Source organism: Megalobrama amblycephala, linkage group LG1 (genome assembly GCF_018812025.1).
Source record: "Megalobrama amblycephala isolate DHTTF-2021 linkage group LG1, ASM1881202v1, whole genome shotgun sequence".
NCBI lineage: Eukaryota > Metazoa > Chordata > Actinopteri > Cypriniformes > Xenocyprididae > Megalobrama > Megalobrama amblycephala.
In genome coordinates, this window is record NC_063044.1 from 61,516,959 (window position 1) to 61,539,585 (window position 22,627).

Here is a 22,627-nt window from a genome sequence, read left to right on the forward strand (position 1 = left end):
TTGTGCTTTTACCAGAACGAAACGCTCGATTGTCTGTGTGAAGACTGCGCGTGTGAACGAGGGCCAAGAGAACTGTTAACAGCAGCAGCGAGCACTGGCCATGATTTCAGAAACAACACGTTCCAGCGGATAGATCCCCTCTTATTTAATACAGACCTACAAATTTCTTATCGAATGGAGATGTTTCTTTCTTATAGGTACAATTATTCACCGAGTTTAAGTTAATTTTTGAGACGTTTCGGAAAGATTCTCGCAGAGACAGTTGAAAGCGCACCCAGTTTTTTATTTATTTTATTTTACAAAAGTAAAGGTTTTATTGTTATTGTGAGCGTACACAAATAAAAGTAGACCATTTGTAGTTTTGCATTAATCTGTAGGCTATCGCCAAAAATGTCAGAAGGCCTATTTTAAGTTGTTTCAGCTGTCATGAGGAAAAATCCATCAGAACGCGCCGGCGCTTTCGTCGGCCAGAGGGATAAAAAATGTAGCCAATTTAGTTTCATATTTATATTTAAATATTGGACTATAGCCTAATATTATTATTTTTTTAAATGTCACCAATGTTGATTATGAAAAGTGAATAGCATGACGGATGCGCAATGTCGGGAGACATGCAGCGGGTCAGACATAAGTTTGACCACTTCATTAAGTTTTGTTTTATAGTAAGTCTTTCTTTAAAGTGAATTTCGTTTTGTAGAAATTGTATGTTAATTTCAATCAATGTTTCATCAACCAATTGGCTATATTTAATAAATAGGAAGAAAACCAAGAACATCTGGTGTGGAATGGATTGCGTAACAAACGAACCCATGTTTCCGCGGCGTTTGAATAAGGCTGAAGCAATTGACGTCTTTCTGTTTTTATAAAATTTCTTCATTACTTTATTATTTTATTTTATTATATTATTTTTAATTTTTATTATATAAATTTTTCGTATTTTATCTGGTCTAAATTCTAGACACAAATTTGCGTATAGGCTATATAAGGTTCCCTTCTAGACAAACGCGTAAAATGCTGTTGCAGCCGCAAATTTTCAGTAATTTCGATCGGTGCATCAAATGATATAGGCCTAAACTAAATGCATGTATTTACAGTAAAAGAATAAAGAAATAACTCGGCTAGGCTACATTTGGAAAAGAACTTCAGACATTCCGGTAGATGACCATTAGCAGAGCTGGCGATGGGGTAAGTTTGGGCAATATAATAATAATAATAATAATAATAATAATAATGCCAATAATAATGTCTCAGCAAAGACCGAACATATTTATTTGTCTCGGCACACGTCTGCTATCAGTAACACAGCGCATCAAAGCTTGCTGTTGTCTTGGCTATAACAGCGATGGAAACAACAGTGAATTTCCCCCCCTTTTGTGGTAATTTATTTTCTATGATCTTCTGCTTGCATTTTTGGGCTTCAGTTGGATGCTTTATTTTCATCTTTAGTCAATTGAGTTCAGTTCTAAAAAAAAAGAAAAGAAAAGCAAAGGCTACATAGATAAGTGAATCTGCGACGGGGCCCATCATAGGGTGGGGGCCCCCACGCACCGCGGGGGCTGCGGGGGTGTCCCGTACGCCCATGGCTAGGCCCTTTGATGATATTGCTGAAACGAAATTCGAAATTCGAAAACACTTCTGAAATTTGAGACGGTGAATACGATCACTCTCATAGCGCGACCGCTTCAATGAATGTTCAAAATGATAGGCTAACGTGAACTTAAATGACGCTGCAGCATTATATCCCATCTAAAATAAACGTTTTCACATTATAGTACATTGGACTACCGCTAACATTGTCTGTGTGAATATTTAGATAATCACAATTATAGGCCTGTACATGCGTCGTGAGGAACCTCAACTGCGAACTGAACGCCGGCGATGGTATCTGCGAACACGATAGTGGGTGGGAACAGAACTTATATACTCAGGTGACGTGTAATGATTGGTTAGATAATGAGCAATGACGTGCATTAGAGTCTTCCAGGTAGAACTTCCGCTAAACGCTCCCATTTCCTGAACTGGTCTCAAAGGCGATGGAACCCTCACTGGAGTGAAGGGAATTGGTGAAAAACAACAACACTGATCAGAAACAGGCATATCCTTACAGTAGAGTCGGCATATGTACATGTCCATATACCAACCTGGGGTGCATTTCCCAAAGCGAACTATGGTCGCAAGTTCCGTCGTTACCAATAGAGTTCAATGGGACTTACGACCATGGTTCACCAACGATGCTTTCGGGAAACTCACCCCTGGCCGTGGAGATGCAATGGCACTATATTCATCAGGCCGGTCTGGTTTTGAGAGTGTTGCTGGTGGTTTATGCCTCCCTAACACAGAAAAATGTAATGTCATTCTAATACCCTGTAGTACTGTCCCTAAGTAAATGTTTTAATAAGTAGTAATGTAAATGCATGCAAACACATAGAACACATGTCAAGACTCTTTATAATATTAGGAGTGTGGTATGCTAACGAAGGTATAATGCGTGTATGTCTTTTCAGCGCCCCTGTGAAGTTCACTTCAATTTTACTTCAGCTGCATACTTAATCAATAATAAATAATAATAAAATCATATTAAAATAATCATATTAAATAATTAAAATAATCATAATATATATCATAAAATAATCATAATAAAAATTATGGGAGAATGGGAGACTGCTTGTGATGATGTTACAAACTTTACAGTACCTGTCAAAAGTTTGGAAACATTTCTAATTTACTAATGTTTTTGAATGAAGTCTCGTATGCTCACCAAAGCTGCATTGTTGGATATTAAGGTCCTCAGTCTGTGTGGAGGTTGTTGGTGCAGGTGCTGTAGGTACAGGGCCTTTACCCTGTGAAGAAGTCCTACACACAGGAGCTGGTGGAATGGGAGAATGGGAGACTGATGGTGGAGGCTGAGGAAGAACTGCATTGAACAAAGAAAAGGACATGTATTAAAAAATATATATATATATATATATATATATATATATAAAACATTGAATGTGCATGTTTTCACTGTTTTGTCTATTTTGTTTAAAATAAAATGGTCAAAACTGGTAAAACAGTGACTACAATCATAATTTATTTAAAGATTCTAGTTTGAAAATTCTAACAATGTTCAGATTTAATTGTTATAATATAAGTAGAATTTTTACTTAAAGACAACAAATTCAATTAAATAGCATGCATGCATACAATTCATGAAGTGCACTCACCCTCGTCACTGGTATGTTTATCCCTTAAAAGTAGTTAGTAGAACAAAAGAATGTGTTTTAGAACAGGCAAGAACACTGCCAAAACAACAAACAAAATCATTCAAAATCAGAAATGGAGGATAAATCTGTCTATAACAGAATAATCCCCCAAAACTGATGTGGAAAATAACCTCTTTTAGACAAGACTGTGGATCCAGGGGCTGCAGACTTAATTAAGCATTCAAATATGAATAGTTTCATTGAAGTATGTGCAACTTAATTTCATAAAGAACAAGACATGGCTACATATAAAAAACATGACACTGAAAATGATTGTTGGTTCACTTACTCGGCTGTGTGAGATATTTTGTTGGAGAAAGACTCAACATCATCTTCTCCAGTTCCTCATCCTCCTCCATTACTATGAAATAAAACAAAAGCACCAGAAGTCTTTAATGCATCAGGAGACTTTTAATCAAATATGCATGAATTTTATTAACTCACCTGGATGATCAGAGGCAGTACTTGAAGGAACCAGAGGCCTTGCAGTGGAAGATGATGGTGAGGGCAACAGAAGAGGGTTTTTGGCCAGTTGGTTTTGCTGCTGCTTTAAAAGATATGCTGCAACAGATACATTTTACTACCTGGAACACATTTCTGCCTCATTATAAAGGAAGCATATCCATCAGCCCTGGTATCCCAAATTTTTCTCCAAGTATCTTGTGCTCTTGTTCCAAATCCAACAATATTGTCATGCTCTGACAAGACTGGCACTGGATCTGGCCTTTGAGACAGATACTGTTTAAGATCCTCAATTTCCTTGAAGCTTCTTGAATATTCAAGAAAGGAAATGAGGCTATCCTTGCAAGGACCTTCTGGGTTGAACTGCCCAGCCTGTTCTTCCTCCTCAACCTTACTGGACAGGTACAAAGCGTAGCCAACATCATTCTCCAATAACCACCTGAAGGACTTGCCCTTGTACTTGCCAAACTGAAAAACATATTCTCCTAACACCTCTTGCTTGTAAGAGACATCCCCTCCTCTGTGTAAAACAAGAAAACGGGCATTGGTCTTGACCAGATCTTCTCTTTGAGGTGCTGACTTGTCCTGCAAAGAAGGGTTATCTTTAATTATTTTTGCCTCTTCAGATGGGTCCTGTCGTAAATGGCCTGAAGGGCCTTTCCTGAAGGACATGGTGACTCTCCCGGGAAAAAAGACAGTCTTCTTCATGCTGATATACCTGAAATCATGACCACATTAAAATACTTAATGAAATAACATAATTAGCATATAGTATATTACAATTAAAACAGTATTATGTTTTTTATTTTTTATATTTTCTTTTTACATAACAGCTATCACAAAACATAAAAACAGTCGTAGATCATCAGGTAACCACACACAGTATTGAGAATCAATGGTTCACATACTTATGAATGAGGTTATTTTAATAAATTCAGCTATTGTTTTGTCTTGTGAACTAAATGCAAACATCTTTTATGTAAAATATCTTACTCAGGACAGTACTAAACAAAAAATAACATGCATTTTTTATTATCCCTCTTATTTTATTAAAATAATTCTCATTTTCACAGATTCTGCAAGGGGTTCACATACTTTTTCATGCCACTGTATATATATATATATATATATATATACACACACATTTTGATAAATAAATTTATGATAATAATCATAAATGTGTCTTGAGCATCAAATCATCATATTAGAATGATTTCTGAAGGATCATGTGACACTGAAGACTGAAGTAATGATGCTGAAAATTCAGCTTTGATCACAGGAATAAATGACACTTTACTGTATATTGACATAGAAAACAGCTGTTTTAAAATGGAATAATATTTCACAATATTACTGTTTTTGTTTGTATTTTTAATCAAATAAATGCAGGCTTGGTGAGCAGAAGATACTTCTTTTAAAACATAAAAAAATCTTACTAACCCCAAACTTTTGAACGGTAGTGTATATATATATATATATATATATATATATACATGCATATATATGTCACAGACAAGTCAGGTTCCAACCTCAACCAATCACAGCGCACACCATCTCCAGAGTACTGATCACCGCCACCTGCACCTCATCACCCCACTCTTCAGCAGCACTATAAAGCACACACTCACACAGCACTCCATGTCCGGTCTCGTTCGCATATACTTCCTGTAATGTTTACCTCAAGGACTCCTCTTCGTATACTCACCTGTCTCCAGCGTGTCTCCTTCCCTATGTGTGCCTCGTCTACTGTGTGGGTGTGCTCCAGTCAGCTCCAAGTGTCTCCAGCGATCTCCAAGCTCCAGCGTATATCTCCCTGCAACGAAAAGGACAGTAACTATTCCTTATATCACCCTCTGAACATCATCTGCATCCATTCTACTCACCTGTTTGATATCTCATGCTCTACTGTGGTCAATAAACATTTTGTGTGTGTGTGTGTATATATATATATATATATATACACACACAAAACATTTTATAAAAGTTAAATGAACAAGCTTTTAGTGATACCTAAAGATACTCCAATAAATTGTATTGTATTTTCTATCAAGTTTGGCTTACTGTAATTTATCAATTTAATTTTGCTAACCGAATCATAGGCTAGGCTGCTTGTTTTTATTTACATTAAACTTCACAAACCATTTAAAACAATAAACAAAACGATTATATGATGATGATGATGATGATGATGATAACAACAAACAACAAATTATTTCCTAAAAATAGTAAAGAATTCATCTTACCTTTTAGGTTTGTAAGCTTATTGCGCTGATCTCTGAGATAAAACAGACGTGACATAAAAGCGTAAAACCTGAGGTAAAATGTTAAGACTTACTGAGAAAAACAATAGGACAGACACGTAGTGATTTAGTTAAATAAAGTCGCGTAATTTTTCTGTAAGTAGGTGTTGTGCAGAATAACACAATACGAACCTTTTTGTAATTAATATGTAATCGCGCGTCTCCTATCTTCCGCTGCAGCGAATGACTGGCAGATGACACCTCGCTATTTAAATGTCCCGCCACGAAAAAGGCGAAACAGCGCCATGAAATCTACCTGTGGTCAAAAATATATTGCATCCGTATTGTTAAGCACTACCATAGAGAATGAATGGGATGTATTATAGCAGATGTAAGGAAGAAACTATCATATTATTATTTGTAATAATACAATTATTATTACAACACACATTCCTGTCCCACCCACTTTTTAAAACAAAGTTATGCCACTGGGTAAGATATTAATTTATTGTGGTGGCGACGTGCCCATTCTCTGGCATTGGTCTCATGCATCTGTGTTGTGACATACTCCTTCTCACGCATAAAAAGTACACGACTGTTTCCTTTGCTTGGTAATCAATGGCTCATGCGCTGCTCACGTGCAGTTTACGCCTGCAGTGTGAAACAGGCGTTAGATGCATTATGGGGTGGCGTTAGGGGTGGGCTAAGGGGGCTGGAGCCCCGAATGTTTTCCCAAAAGCCCTGAATCTTTCAGGTTTGAGCTTTCTTAACAGTGCTCTCAAAATATAATTTTTCTAATTTTTCTCTATTAAAATATGTTAAACAGTTCAATATCGCTTTTCTACAGTATTCGTCATATCCATACACCGGCAGCGCTTTCTCTCTTCTCTCCAACAGCGCGTTCACGCACACCGCAGTTGAACACAGACGCGCCTCCTGTCACTCACTCAGAGCAGCGGCAGGCCTCGAGACCCTCGTTCGGTCCAGTTGGATAGGATATAACAGCTGATATTACAACTTTAGCACATTTGTCAGCTAAACATTCATTCAGTGTTTCCCAATGACCCTGTGCCCCCGCCACCGTTTTATCATAAACCGAAAATTTAAAACATACAAAGCTTAAATGGTCTCTACGTTGTATTTTACCAACGAGCTAAAATCGAAACCGTGATATGGCTTTGTGCCTTTATAAAACAGCAAAATTTGCGCACGCAATCAGCTGGTGATCAAAATAAAAGCTCAAGGATTTATCTTTTAAAAAGAAATTGGTACAAAAGTGTTGTAATTTCCCTATACTGTTGTGTAAAGTTAGTAACTAATAAAATTGTCATTTATTTTAGAGTGCATGTGTTACAATATATGGAAATTGCTGTCATGAATAATTATATAATATTAAAACATTATTATATTATTATTTTATTAATAATTATTTGGCATCCAAAAACAATGTAGACTGAGACTTTATATCACAACTATAAAGATGTTTGAGCCCTCTTGTCCAGGTACAAGTCAATGCTGTTTCTTTGTTCAATGTGCACACTGTATGGGCTTAAGCTTTTAAGTTTTTGAGCTCTCAAAGTGCACCAGATTGATGCATTTAACCTTAAAATGTACAACATTTTCTTCCGGGGGGGCATCTGCCCCCCTAGAGGAGATACACCCAACAAACTTTTACAAATTACAGTGTCAAATAATGTACATTTTATGAACAACAATACTACAACAAAAGCTCCTTTCATGTCAGTAAAGCTGTTAACAGAAAATTAAAATGTCATTGGACAAATATTGATTTGGGCTAAGCCCCGGATGTTTACAATGTCTGGCTCCGCCCCTGATAAGAATACCGAGGCTTCAGAGATGATTGTTCATGCAGGAGACCTGAGATTATAAAAGAGTAAAATAAGGTATCTCTATTATATATATATATATATATATATATATATATATATATATATATATATATATATATATATATATATATATATATATATATATATATATAAATACTTACAGTTTTACTTAAGTTCGCTGACTGATCATCCACTGAAATAAAGACTTTGAAACTGTTCATGTTAATATGGGCGAGGTTTCTGAGCGTCAACCGAAAATAAAGTAAACTGCCGTGAAACTGCATTAAATACTCAAACAAAGAGCATTAAATACATTGCGAAATCAAAGCGCTTTATTGTGCATACTATACAACTGATGAAACATGTTTTTAATCTGTGATCCGTGAAATATCGCATCTGACGAATCTGTGGTAGTCGAACATCTGCTGGAAATACAGGTGAACATACCTGCATGCGCATGACCTCAGTTATGATCCATAACACCTGTTGATAATCCGAACCAGATCCAACAAATGAAGAATCTTCCAGAAATTGCAGTCTTTTGAAGGCCACGGATGATAAAACATGAAGTTTATGGAGAAAGGGCAATTGAAAACGAATGTTTCTGAAGGTTTTCTCTCATTTTCTCTTCCCGTTTAGCCTGTTTTCGTGATGCCAAATCGAAAGTATTTTTGAACCAGACATTTACAGTAGGCATGTAGAAGGAGCATATACTAATCATGATTAATAGTTATTATAAAGTATGACCATTATAATTCAGGTTACTTTTACTCAATCATTTTTTTAGGATCATTTTAAAGTATCATTGTAAAATTGAAGTAATGATTAAATGACAAACGATTAAACAATTAATAAAGATTGGATAAATATGATTGTAAAATGATATTAAACTTCAATAGAGAATATAACAAACTGGTTTTAAACACAATGTAAATTTCTGTTGTTCACTGAATTCATATTTAATCCATGAATCAGTTAAACTCATTAATCTGAAATTATTAAAATCATTCAGTTATTTTACATGTCAATATATTTGTTTGTAACTTTAACTTTATTTAACTTTATTTATTTAACTTAACTTTATTTTATTCATTGTTTTTGCTGTTGTTGGTAACCTAGTATTCTTCATTATGTTCTTCAATAATTCCTCATCTCTGTGAAATGGTGTCATTTCCAGGTTGAGTGATTGATTGATCTGTGTTCAGTGTCAGTTTATCTGAGCGAGGAAAGGACTCTCTCTCTAAGATGAGTTTCTCAGAGAAACACAGGTAACACTGCGTCTGTTTTCACTTTTAACTCTACTGGATTTTGTGTTTTACTGTGAATAACACAACTTTAATCATCATTTTATATTTACAAATACTTTGAACAACTTAAGTTTTAAACTTCTTAAATTAACTCTGACATCATCTATAAAGCCCCATCTGCTCTATAGACAATATCATTAATAATTTGTTAATTACTTTCTAGACACGACCACACTGAATTAATCCAAATATATGTTTTTTTGGTCACTTAAAGGTGCCATAGAATGGAAAATTGAATTTACCTTGGCATAGTTGAATAACAAGAGTTCAGTACATGGAAATGACATACAGTGAGTCTCAAACACCACTGTTTCCTCCTTATGTAAATCTCATTTGTTTAAAAGACCTCTCAAGAACAGGCGAATCTCAACATAACACCGACTGTTACGTAACAGTTGGGATCATTAAAGGCGCTCTAAGCGATTCTGAGCGGAGTAACTTCCTGTTGACGTTCGAAGTGTTGTCAAACAAAACAGAGGCTAGCTAGACCCTCCCTCCTACTCCTCCTGGCCCTCCCCTCCGTGCTTCCTGAAACGGTCATGAACGAGCATTTAAAATGTAAGTAGCTTGCTTATTGACGCTGCTTGTCGGTTATTGGCTGGAGCATGTTTATTATGTTAAGTGGTCCAGGCTGCACCAGTTTGTTTTTATTGCAGTTTTCGGAGCTTGTGGCGACTACAGAGACCGTGTTTTTTTACAGTGTGTTCAGGGGACAGGCAGCTAGCGCATAGTGAGGAGATGTTTGCGGTATGTGACAAAAAAAAAAAAAGGGCCTAAAAACGCGTCAAATCGCTTAGAGCACCTTTAATATGTACGCCCCCAACTTTTGAATATGCCAGCTCATGTTCAAGGCATTACACAAGGGCAGGCAGTATTAACATCTGGAGATGCACAGCTGAATCATCAGACTAGGTAAGCAAGCAAGAACAATAGCGAAAAATGGCAGATGGAGCAATAATAACTGACATGATCCATGATATCATGATATTTTTAGTGATATTTGTAAATTGTCTTTCTAAATGTTTCATTAGCATAGCACGTTGCTAATGTACTGTTAAATGTGGTTAAAGTTACCATTGTTTATTACTGTATTCACGGAGACAAGAGCCGTTGCTATTTTCATTTTTAAACACTTGCAGTCTGTATAATTCATAAACACAACTTCATTCTTTATAAATCTCTCCAACAGTGTGTAATGTTAGCTTTAGCCACGGAGCACAGCCTCAAACTCATTCAGAATCAAATGTAAACATCCAAATAAATACTATACTCACATGATCCGATGCATGCATGCAGCATGCATGACGAACACTTTGTAAAGATCCATTTTGAGGGTTATATTAGCTGTGTGAACTTTGTTTATGCAATGTATTTATAGAGTCGCGAGCTTGGGGGCGGGGAGCGTAAGGATTTAAAGGGGAAGCAGCCTGAATCGCTGCATATTTAATGATGCCCCAAAATAGGCAGTTAAAAAAAATTAATTAAAAAAAAAATCTATGGGGTATTTTGAGCTGAAACTTCACAGACACATTCAGGGGACACCTTAGACTTCACAGATTACATCTTGTGAAAACGCGTTCTAGGGCACCTTTAATTTAATCGAAGTTTGCTAACAAAACTGTCACACAGACATTTCTGCTCTCCATTTCTGATAATCAAAAACTTGTCATTGACATGTTATCTTAAATTATAGTTCAAGGATTTTTTAACAAATTTAATCACTCATGTATATTAAATAAATCATTAAACCAGTGTGAGCCAGTAAAATTAAATGATCATTAACTATAAAACTGTAAATTGTGCGAGTGTGTGTATTTCTGTGGAGGATTAGATAAATAAACAGATGTGTTTCAGAAACAGTTTATCCTCCTTCACTAAAGTGTTTCTCTCTCTCTCTGTTCTTTGTGTCATTAGAGTAAGATCAGACTCGCATGTGTCCAGCTCTGTGTCTCTGAAGAGTGACCAGTCAAAAGATGGATTTCCACCAGACTTCAGTGAGAGAAAACCATCATCTAATAAAAGGTATTTTGTGTGTTTACATGCATTATTTGCATTATTTGTCTACAGTGGTGTATGTGATTGAACTTGCCTGAATAAAACAATAAGTCACAATAAATCTCAATTCCTGGGAACCTTGGAGCTCATTCCAGTAACAATTACACAGACAGCCACAAGAAGGCATAAATTAACTATGGAAAATAGATCATGCAACTAAACATGTACATATCCATCCATCCATCCAACCATAGTCATAAATGGACAAATGCGCAGCTAGACTGCATTTAATTACTATTTTCAAATTAAACCTTTTCAAATGAGACTAAAGCATCTCCTGTAGTAAGGTGTTTCTCTCTGTTCTTTGTGTCATTAGTGTGAGATCAGACTCACATGTGTCCAGCTCTGTGTCTCTGAAGAGTGATGATTCAAAAAAAGGTGATCCACCAAACTTCAGTGGAGAAAAACCATCTAATAAAAGGTATTTTGTGTTTCTTATTTTTGGTCACACACTGACTGTGTTAAAGGGTCATGAAGCCCCCCTGTTTTACCCTGGTCGTTCACACCTCTGAATTTCAAAAAGTCTGTGAAAATGGGCGTGTAAAGCTCTGGAAAAGTGGGAGTGTAGAGGGGGGTGGGGACCAGCAATGAAGCACAGACATACAACACACTCATTATACAGCATAATGAATATTAATATATGAGCACGGAGAGAATGACGACAAACTCCCAAGCACAAGGGAGAAATGCGAAAGAATATTTAATAGGGCTAATAATAGGCTACTTTGATTACATTTACGAGCACTACAGTCTCAAAATCAGTCTTTTAGAATAATTGTGTCGTTGCGTTCAGATAGGCTACATCACTGTATCATTGTCCAGTTTGCACATATAATTCATTTGAAGAAGACTTGATGAAATATGTGTGCAACTACACCATGCTGGTTAATGTTTGGTGCAGGAAAATGTGTAAAATAAAAACTTCAAACACGGATACTTTATTCTGTATGAGCTATGTGCCACGTGGCTAGTGTTATTAAACTCATCGTGGAGCTCCGCGCTGAAACCGATCATATGCGCGCTCCGCCTGTATATCATAAAAACACTTGTATTTTTCATGTGTTCGTATTTAAACTCCAGTTCTGACCGCATCGCGAGCAAAATACAAACAACACACGTGCTGTGCTGAGGGAAACAGCCTACAGCTCGCGTGTTTGAATGCAGCTAGAGCAGGCAGAGGAGAATGAGCCGCACTTTTATGACATTTAAATTCTCCGCTGTAATGCGATCTCACAAACATATTTTCCATTTGTGCTGGTAGATCACAGCAAAACGATCCACATGCACACAAACCTCTGCTCTGGTCGCGTTGTAGGAAAACACATTGTGTTGTAGCACTGAGGATGAACACCAACTATATGTCTCTGAATGACAACAGACCGAGGCGAGAGAAGTGATACTTCCTCATGCATAATACTGCAATTATAATCGTATGCATACTACAGTGCATTGATTGGATTGAATGAGCTTTATGTCATGAATATATATGTCGAGAATCTACGTCAGCATGTTCGAAAGTACACGATGACGTCAGATTTTGTGACGTTGCTCCGACTCAGCTTTTCAAACCGGAAGACAGAAATCGCTCTGAAAAATGCAAAAATAATGAATAACATTAATGAGTACCTTTAGTGTTTTCAATGATGTGCAGCCTATACATATCTGTTTACATCTCAAAAAAAGTGTTTTGGGGTTTCATGACCCTTTAATAAGTTGTATCAGTGAATACCATCATGAAACATTTTTAGATCAAATATTTATCAGAGTATTCACAGAAAAAAAATCAGTATTTTATTTTATTCATTTGATTACAGGCTTCAGTATGAGACATTAGACTCAGACATTCAGACTCACAGGAAACACGAGAGTTTCAAAGACCATCTCCTGTGGATCTTCCAGGTAGGAAAACACATTTTCATAAATGTTTAGTATTTATAACAAATATGTTACTGAATTTTTAAAAACCTTGATTACTTATTTTTCCTTTTAAGCACACACATTTTTTACAGATTTATAATTATTGAATAAATAGTGTTGACCAAATGTAGATGTACAATTTGGTTTAAATTTTGTTATTCTGTTTTTCTTTTGTTTGCAGGATCTTGAGAGCAGGATAATCACATTTCTGAAGAGAGAGCTAGAAAAGTTTAAGAAAATATTACAAAATGAGAACACACAATACTTCGTGAAGGACTTTATTGAGAATAGATGCAGTATCAAAGCCGCAGCTCTTGATCTCACACTACATTACCTGAGAGAGATGAAGCAAGATGAAGCTGCTGATGTTCTAGAAGGTCAGAGACTCATGATCATCTGTCTGACACTTATAAATGTAGGAGAGGAAATTAAGACTAAAACTATCTATTTTCTGTTCCTGTGTTTAGATGAGCTGCTCTTCATTCGTCAGCTGAAATGTGGCCTAAAGAAGAAGTATCAATGTGTGTTTGAAGGAATTGCAAAGCAAGGTGACTCCACACTTCTGAATAACATCTACACAGATCTCTATATCACTCAGGGTGGCAGTGAACAGGTCAATACTGAACATGAGGTCAGACAGATTGAAGTTGCTTCCAGGCGTCATGAATCTCAAGAGATACAGGTTGAATGCAGAAATTTGTTTGAAGCTCCTGAACAACACGAGGAGATCCGAACTGTACTGACAAAAGGAGTTGCTGGCATCGGAAAATCAGTCTCTGTGCAAAAGTTTATTCTGGACTGGGCTGAAGGAAAAGAAAATCAAGATATCAGATTAATATTTCCACTTCCATTCAGAGAGATGAACTTAAAGGAGAAAGAAAAACTAAGTTTGATGGACCTTATAACTCAGTTTTTCCCAGAGACAAAAGGACTGGACCTTACAAGAAGGAATCAATTCAAAGTCCTGTTCATCCTTGATGGATTGGACGAGTGTCGCCTTCCTTTGAAGTTTGATTGTAATAAAACGTGGTGTGATGTATCATCACAATCCTCTCTGGATGTTCTCCTAACGAACCTCATTAAGGGAAATCTGCTTCCTTCTGCTCTCATCTGGATCACCACCAGACCAGCAGCTGCCAGTAAGATTCCTCCTGACTGTATCGACCGGCTGACGGAGATACGAGGATTCAATGATGCTCAAAAGGAAGAGTACTTCAAAAAAAGATTCACGGATCAGGATCAGGCCAACACAATCATTGATCATATTAAAAAATCAAAGAGTATCTTTATCATGTGCCACATCCCAGTCTTCTGCTGGATTTCAGCCACTGTTTTCCATAACATTCTGGAGGAGAAGAGAAATAATGAAGTGAAAATCAATCAGGCTGATGCGATGTCAAAAACACAGCAGGAATCAAATACTGAAGACACTCCCAAGACTCTGACACAAATGTACACACACTTTCTTCGCTTTCAGATCCAGCAGAGCCGCCGAAAGTATGATGGGGAATACACAGCAAATGTTTCCTGGGATAAAAACGCCATCCTTTCACTGGGGAAACTGGCATTTCATCAGCTGGAAAAAAACAATGTGATCTTCTATGACACAGACCTGGAAGCCTGTGGTATTGACGTCTATAAGGCATCAGTGTACTCAGGCATGTGTACCCAGATCTTTAAGGAGGAAACAGGGATCACTCTTGGTACCATGTACTGTTTTGTTCACTTGAGCATTCAAGAGTTTATTGCATCCCTTTATGCACATCTGTTTCTAGACATCAACAAGAAAAGTGTGTTTGTTCACGAGTCTACAAAACACAAAAATAAAAATTCGCTCAAGGCTCGTTATGCATATCTGTTTCTAGACATCAACAAGAAAAATAAAATCATGATTGATTTTCTTAAGACTGCAGTGGACAAGGCGCTCGAGAGTGACAGTGGACACCTGGACCTTTTCCTTCGCTTCCTCCTCGGGCTGTCACTCCAGTCCAATCGACGACTCTTACGAGGTCTGTTGAAACAGCAAGACGACAATGACCAGAGCAACAAGGAAATAGTTCAGTACATCAAACAGAAATTAGAAGATAATCTGCCTGCAGAGAGATCCATTAATCTGTTCTACTGTCTGAATGAACTGAATGACCAAACTCTGGTGAAAGAAATTCAGACCCAGCTTACCAAAGGAAGTCTCTCATCTGGTGACCTTTCACCTGCCCAGTGGTCTGCTTTGGTCTTTGTGTTGTTGACATCAGAGGAAGAGCTGGAGGAGTTTGAGCTTCAGAAATTCAAGAAATCAGATGAGTGTGTCATTAGATTATCAGCAGTCATCAAAACCTCCAGAAGAGCTCTGTAAGTCATTCAATATATTTTGTCATGTTTTGCTCTCATCTAATCATCTCATCATTGTATTAGCTCATACTTGAGGGGGAAAAAAATCATTTTATTCAGATTCTCTAACTGTGAAAAAAATGATTAATTTGGTACAGATGTTATTTATATTGCCAAAAAGTAAGATGTAATTCTGAAAGTTTGTAATATAAAACAAATTTTTTTTAACAGATTTTATATAACAGTCTAAATCAAGTACATATATATTATCAGTTGTTACTCACAATAATTAGATTTTTTAAATGCTTAGTTCTGTACTTTTAATTGTGGGGGACAAAACATAACGCAAAAGCCTGTTGTATCATTTTTATGTACACATTTTAAGATGGTCTATCTACAAATATTTTTTTATCAAGTTGAAATTGTTTATTTTTTCCAAATAGTTTTTAAATTATTTATTAAATATTAAATAAGTATCAATTTAATTCCAGCCATTGTTATGAATGTGTTTTTACTATCTTTAAATTAATGATAGATCACCCAGTGGCCACTCTGCTCTCTAAGACATTGCCATCTGCCATTGGTTGACCACTATGAATAATCAGTAAAAACTAAATAGCTAAATCCAGTAAATATTAATTTTGAAATTTTAAAAAACAAATAAAATTTCTTAGGTTCTTAGATTTATGCAATCTTAGCTTTACTTAAATCATTAAACATTTCATAGCAAAAAGATATGTGTATGTGAATGGACGCATTTTTAGAATTATAGTGAAAGGCCTTTAATTTGCTATAAAAACAGGCTCAGCTATAAAGCTACAAAAAGATATAACTCTTAACACATTTTTTTTTTTCAAACATGCTTCCTTTGATCTAGGAAAATTGTCACTGAATAAAAATACTAATGTACAGGAAATACTACTTTTATGAAGATTAATGTTAGTTTAGCTCAGCCTCTTTACTTGATATATGCTATTTATGTAATAAAAGAAAATATATTTAATATTTGTATGTAGAAAGATGTATTGTATGTGTTCCATCTAATTCAGTGTTGTGACTTATTTCCCTTGCAGGTTAAATTATTGTAACTTAACAGACAAAAGCTGTCCAGCTCTGGCTGAAATCCTTGGATCAGATACCAATCTGAAAGAGCTGAACATGAACAATAATAATCTGCAGGATTCAGGAGTGAAGCTGCTCTGCACTGGACTGAAGAATATAAAGTGTAAACTGGAGATACTGAGGTAAGTTGAGCCACAGGAGTCACATGATGAGAGTGAGATGTGATGATTGACAGGATGATGCTGGAGTCAAAAGCAAAGGGAACTTTTGATAATAACAGTTCCATTTCTTTGTTTAATATAAATGAGTTTGCCTTTGTATTATTGCTGTTTTTCATTAAAAAAATAATAATGAACTAAGCATTCATTTTAAATTAGGGAGAAAATCCAAATATCTTTCATTTATCTCTTTTACGTGGGTATACAATGTCATCAGTCATTTTGTTTTGTTTATAAATGTTTGATGTTTAATAGGTTGTCATTGTGCTTGTCACAGACAGAAGAGTAGGAGACAACAGGTTGGTAAAGGTGAATGAGTTTATTAACAAACAGTGTTGTAATGTGTTACGTCCTCCCATTTTTGTCCCGAGTAAATAGGGATCGAACAAACAAAAAAAGAGACTTAGAATATCTTTGGCTCTCCATTCCCAGAGTCACAAAACCACCAAATGTTAGGTTTCAATTTACATGGCATGTCTGCCTTTTATTTATGAAGCAGGAGTATGAAGTGGTATTAAAAATAAAGGATGACAAATAATTCAAAAACAGAAAAATTACCTCAAGTGGAGGACCCGTATAAAAGAAAATCCAAAAAACCCTCTACCTAAAAGAATTAATACTAACTTACCTATATATCCCCAAAAGAAAAACAAAAACAAAACATTTAATTTCCCTCCCTCCTTAAATAAACCATAACCAGGAGAAAGGTTATTGAAATCCTCCACCCTACATTACCCACAAATATATGATAGGAGTTATCCACTCAACGAATACATAACTCATGTAACCCAACACAACAACCAGAAGCGCGACAAGCACTACACTCCTCTGGGACTGGAGAGCGAAAGATCCCATGCCACGTTGTCTCTCTCTTCGTCAATGCCCTCTCCGCAGTTTTATGCCATAGTAATCAGGAAATGCACCAATCAGTGCGCAGGCAGCGTTCACATGACCAAGCATTCACATGACCACAGGTGGTAACCCTTAACCTGTCAGGAAAGCATACACACACAAAAAAGAGAGAAAACAAAAGAGAGAACACCACAACCACAAACATCATTAACAAATGATCAGGTGAGTAATGGTGATATAGATTATTGTGAAGGTAAACTGAATTGATACTGTCCTTGTCTTGCAGGTGGATGAAGGCGGGTGCAGAGATGACTGTAACACACAGGAATGGTAGGTTTACACTCACGCAGACACTTAGCACGAAGACGAGGAAGATCGCTGGAGTGGAGTAGGTAAGTATTCTCACAATGCAGGAGCATAGGAGTATAAGTCTTTGTTACAAATGAGGCTGGACAGTGAACTGAGGTGAGTGCTATGCTTAAGTGTCTGCTGTGATTGCGTGATGATGGGGATCAGGTGTGTGTGTTTAGAACTCTGGTGAGGGAGTGCGCTGTGATTTGCTGATGGATGAGCCTGGCGGATCTGTGACAGTACCCCCCCCTGCATTGCCTGCTCCTGAGGGCTGAGGACCCCGACGTCGTGGTTGTCGTCCTCTTCCACGGGGAGCAGGTTGATCTGGATGAGCAGCGTGGAACGTGTCGAGCAGAGAGGGATCAAGTATGTCATTTCTGGGGACCCATGAGTGCTCCTCGGGACCGTAGCCTTCCCAGTCCACCAGATATTCCAGTTGACCACCACGTCAGTCCAAGATCTCATTGACCTGGTATGCAGCTCCATCATCCAAGATCAGAGGAAGAGGGGTCTCCTCGCCAGGCTCTGTGTGAATAGAAACAGAAGGGTGGTGAGGTTTAAGGAGTGATACATGGAATGTGGGGTGAATTCTGTATTGTGGTGGAAGTTGGAGCTGATAGGTGACAGGGTTGATCTGCTTCACAAGGTGAAGGGACCAGTGAATCTGGGACTGAGCTTCTTGCAGGGCAGGCACATTCTGATTTCCCGGGTTGACAGCCAAACCTTTTGTCCTTGTTGGTAAACAGGAGCGGTGGAGCGTTTTAGGTTGGCTGCCATCTTGCGCCTGGGCAGAGCTTGTTGCAGCTGATGGTGTGCTGCGTCCCAGACCCTCTCACTCTCCCGGAACCAGTAGTCGACCGCTGGAAAATTCGATGATTCTCCGGACTAGGGGAACAGAGGGGGTTGGTAACCGAGTATGCACTGGAAGGGAGTGAGTCCAGTGGTAGGTTGGCGTAGGGAGTTCTGGGCGTACTCGGCCTAACCCAGGAACTGGTTCCAGGAGTTCTGGTGGCCATGGCAGAAGGTACACAGGAATCGGCCGATCTCCTGTATCTTCCTTTCTGTCTGCCCATTCAAATGCGGATGGTACCCAGATGAGAGGCTTACAGTCACACCTAGGAGGGCGAAGAAGGCTTTCCACACACTTGAGATAAACTGTGGTCCATGGTCTAACACAATGTCCTCGGGAATCCCATAGTATCTAAAGGGTTTGCCGGATGCGAGTGCTCTTCAAGATGGCACAGTCCTTTCATCCCTGCATGTACCTTCTCACATCCCTGGCCATGTTCGGCCACCAGAAGCGTTCTTTCAACAGTGAGAGGGTTTCATTGGCCCCTGGGTGGCCAGTGCCCAGAGATGTGTGGGAAGAATGGATGAGCGGAGTGCATGGGTTCCATTGACATACTGTAATCCAGAGGGACAGCCCGGTGGTGTGTTGGCGGAGGCATTGGAGGCAGGAACTGGAGAAAGTTTACGACCATTGGATGGGACTCTCGATGATACTTTCTGGGAGTATGGTTTTGGTCTCTTTTGGAGCATAGAGATGGGAAAGAGTGTCAGCTTTCACATTTTTGGGTCTAGGATGATAGGAGATGCAGAAATTGAAGCAGGTGAAGAACAATGATGAGGGTTGAGTCTCTTGGCATCCCTCAAGTACTCTAAGTTCTTGTGGTCTGTGAGTACGGTGAATTAATGCTTGGTGCCTTCTAACCAATGTCTCCATTCCTCAAGTGCCAACTTGATGGCTAACAGTTCTCTATTGCCAATGTCGTAGTTCCTCTCTGCCAGGCTGAGTTACGGGAGAAAAGGGCACATGGATGGAGTTTGGCTGGGCTCCCCTTCTTCTGCGAAAGCACAGCTCCTACCCCGGTATGTGAAATGTCTACCTCCACGATGAAAGGCTGGATCTGGAAGGCTTATCGCAAGGTGTTGAATGCTTCGTTGGCCGATGGTGTCCAGGATAGAAGAAGAAGAAGAAGCTCGAAGCAGTGGACGTATGAATGTAGCCTTGGTTTAAAGCCTCTTCTATGTACTCCTCCATGGCCTTCTGCTCTGGGATGGAAAGTGGATAGATCTTCCCACGGGGCACTGACTAATGCCGAGTTCAGACTGCACGATTTTCAAAGCAGTCGGGTCACTGTTCTTTTCACACTGCATGACTATCTTGGCCAGCATTCAGTCGCTGCTGTGTTCATACTGCACGATGGATCGGCGATAGAAGGTTTCACACTGCATGACTTTACAATAGGAAGAATCGCCGACAACTCTCTGTCTGGCACGCAAACTACGTTTCACAACCAAACACACGTGAGATGTGACAAGGAAACAACGCGATATCATGCGTGCAAGACTGGAGTTATTATTATTATTATTATTATTAAAAATGGTAGCCTGCAAGAAGCTTGCAATACGAATTGCCTGTGCGCTGATTTGCAGCGAAAACAAGAAAAAGAAAAGAAGAATATGGAGGAGGAAATGGTTGGGGAGACTGTGGATTGTGTGTTCTGCAACGAGATTTGGAGGTAAATAAATAACTTTTCAATGTGCTGCTGTTGCGGATGGTCAAGCAAATGTTTGTGCTTTGTTTCTGTTTGATATAATTGTAATGTTTATCTGAAACGAAGCCATGCTTGCTGATGTTGTGGTCTATAACTCCTCCCCGAACTCCCCGCTGCTCTGTATCTTGCTCTCTCATTGGCTGTCGGTCATCGCCGATGTAGTTTTCAGTCAGAACACTTTTCACACTGCATGATTTTGAATCGCCGACAGGTCCAGATATTTAGCATGCCAAATATCTCACGGGTGTCGGCGATTCTCTCAGATCACGTCTTTGCTCATTCACACTGCGTGATTGTCACTCGCGTGAACGAGCACCGATTTGCCTGTGATTTCAGGCATTTGTTGGCGATTTCTCAACCTGTCGGCGAGCCAAAATCAGGGCTAAAATCGTGCAGTCTGAACTCTGCTTTACCCAGAAGTAGATCGATGGCACAGTCCCATGTCCGGTGTGGAAGCAGCTTGGAGGCTCTCTTCGGGCAGAATACATCACTGAAGGGGGCGTAACACAGAGGAATATCAACTGACTTCTTTTCTACTGGACTCTCAATGGAGGTGGAATACATGGGAAGAGACTCAGGAGGAGGAACAGAAGGCTGAAGTCATTGTGGAAAACAGTCAGGAAAACAGGTCTCGCCCCACTTCAGGATTTCTCCCGTTATTCATGAGATGATAGGGTTGTGCTGCTCCAACCATGGGTGCCCTAAGATCAGCGGTGGAATCCTCCAGAACCAGTAGATGAAGTTCTTCCATGTGAAGTATCCCCACATAAAGTTTCACTGGTCCATCACACTTTTGAACGGCTCTCCGACCGAGTGGTTTGCCAGTTACTGAATGGATCTGGTAGACTGACGTCATTGAGGTTGTCTTGAGCTTGAGGTGATGGCAGAGGGCACCAGAGATAAAGTTGCCGGCTGACCCGGAGTCGAGGAGAGCATAGACTGGAATGGAGACATTGACAGCAGTAAGTGTTACGATTGTGGTGAGTGGCTTCATTTTCTTAATGGGAGGTATAATGGCACTCACCATGGGACGAGGTGGACGACCCAGGTGAGAAAAAATTACAGTAAAATACACTTTATTTTAGTACACTTAGTACACTTCCATAATGTACTTAAAGGGGTTCTATGTAATAATGACACCCAGTGTTCAAAATAGGTACTGCAGTCCAAATTCAAAATATTGTTTGGCCCGCCCCCTCGTTCAAAGACGCGGGTTGCCAGCTTTTACAGCATATGGTTGCCAGCAACAATAGGGATCGCAATTGACAATGAAAGCTGAGGAGACTTAACACTCTGAGGTCTGAGGTATCGCCGGCGATACCACCGCGGTTTTTTTCTTACCAGTGTGAAAGAGACTCAAAATACTCCGTCAATGTTTCACATACAATTCAGAGTTATACACCATTTTAATCTGTGGAATATCTTCTTTTATTTGTGTACACTCAGAGTAAAAACAAAATGTTGTGCTTTTTGCAAAATAAAGAAAACTAACATGATGCGTGATCTCTCGTCTCCCTCTGAACAAAGTCCAATCTGATAGTTCTCAGAAAATGAACTGTAACTTACTGAATACTAATCACAAAAAAATTAGACTTATGTCTAAAAAAACGTTGAAATGTCAGATTTTAAATCATGTAAGTCAAATCGAAAACAAACATTCTGTGTTTATGTCATCTGTATGAAAAGAGAGCCATGTCTGAAGTCCGAGATTCAGCTCATTGCCCGCTAATGCGACCACGCCCACGGAGCCAGCGCTATTCAGACGTAAATTCAGTCAATACATGCATACATCGTCTCAATCGTGTATTTATTGTCTTGAAAAGTGTTTTGAATAGCCATAGTTAGCGATCTCTGGCCTCTGTTAGTTCGGTTAGTTCCTGGATTGCCTATTCTTCTTTAGAGCTCAGGCATTTATGGACTAAAGGTGCACATAGCGCCCTCCGGCTGCAAGTATGAATTGAAAACACAGTATCCAGCACTCATAGTAATGACAATAAATCTTGAATAAATATTACTCCTCTGTATAGAAAATTGACAAACATATGAGAATCCATCAATATTTCTCCAAATGTGCATGCTTTTAAGCTAAAAGCCTATATGAAATGCCATAGAGGTAACATAATTGTTAAGACACTTTGCATCACAGAAATACATTATATTTTAAAGAATATAATAGAAAACC

General features: G+C 38.5%; 2 protein-coding genes across 9 annotated transcripts in view; one reads left to right on the forward strand and one right to left on the reverse strand.

Moving 5' to 3' along the window:
• Window positions 1-22,627, reverse strand: part of LOC125278251 (zinc finger protein 850-like) — a 301,964-nt gene that overhangs the window by 27,460 nt on the left and 251,877 nt on the right. The gene's annotated exons all lie outside the window — the stretch shown is intronic.
• The window catches only part of LOC125278212 (NACHT, LRR and PYD domains-containing protein 3-like), a 93,553-nt gene continuing 78,717 nt past the window's right edge, over window positions 7,792-22,627 (forward strand). For 7 of the 8 annotated variants that reach the window (XM_048207122.1, XM_048207142.1, XM_048207167.1 and 4 more), the window contains exons 1-8: window positions 7,792-7,851; window positions 8,975-9,065; window positions 11,019-11,126; window positions 11,476-11,580; window positions 12,974-13,058; window positions 13,258-13,453; window positions 13,544-15,425; window positions 16,478-16,648. In XM_048207122.1, coding sequence (XP_048063079.1) covers window positions 9,043-9,065; window positions 11,019-11,126; window positions 11,476-11,580; window positions 12,974-13,058; window positions 13,258-13,453; window positions 13,544-15,425; window positions 16,478-16,648 — 2,570 coding nt within the window. In that variant the 5' untranslated portion in view covers window positions 7,792-7,851; window positions 8,975-9,042. Of the gene's footprint in view, window positions 7,852-8,001; window positions 8,408-8,974; window positions 9,066-11,018; window positions 11,127-11,475; window positions 11,581-12,973; window positions 13,059-13,257; window positions 13,454-13,543; window positions 15,426-16,477; window positions 16,649-22,627 lie in introns of those variants that run through there. The other variant, XM_048207132.1, reaches the window with a different exon arrangement.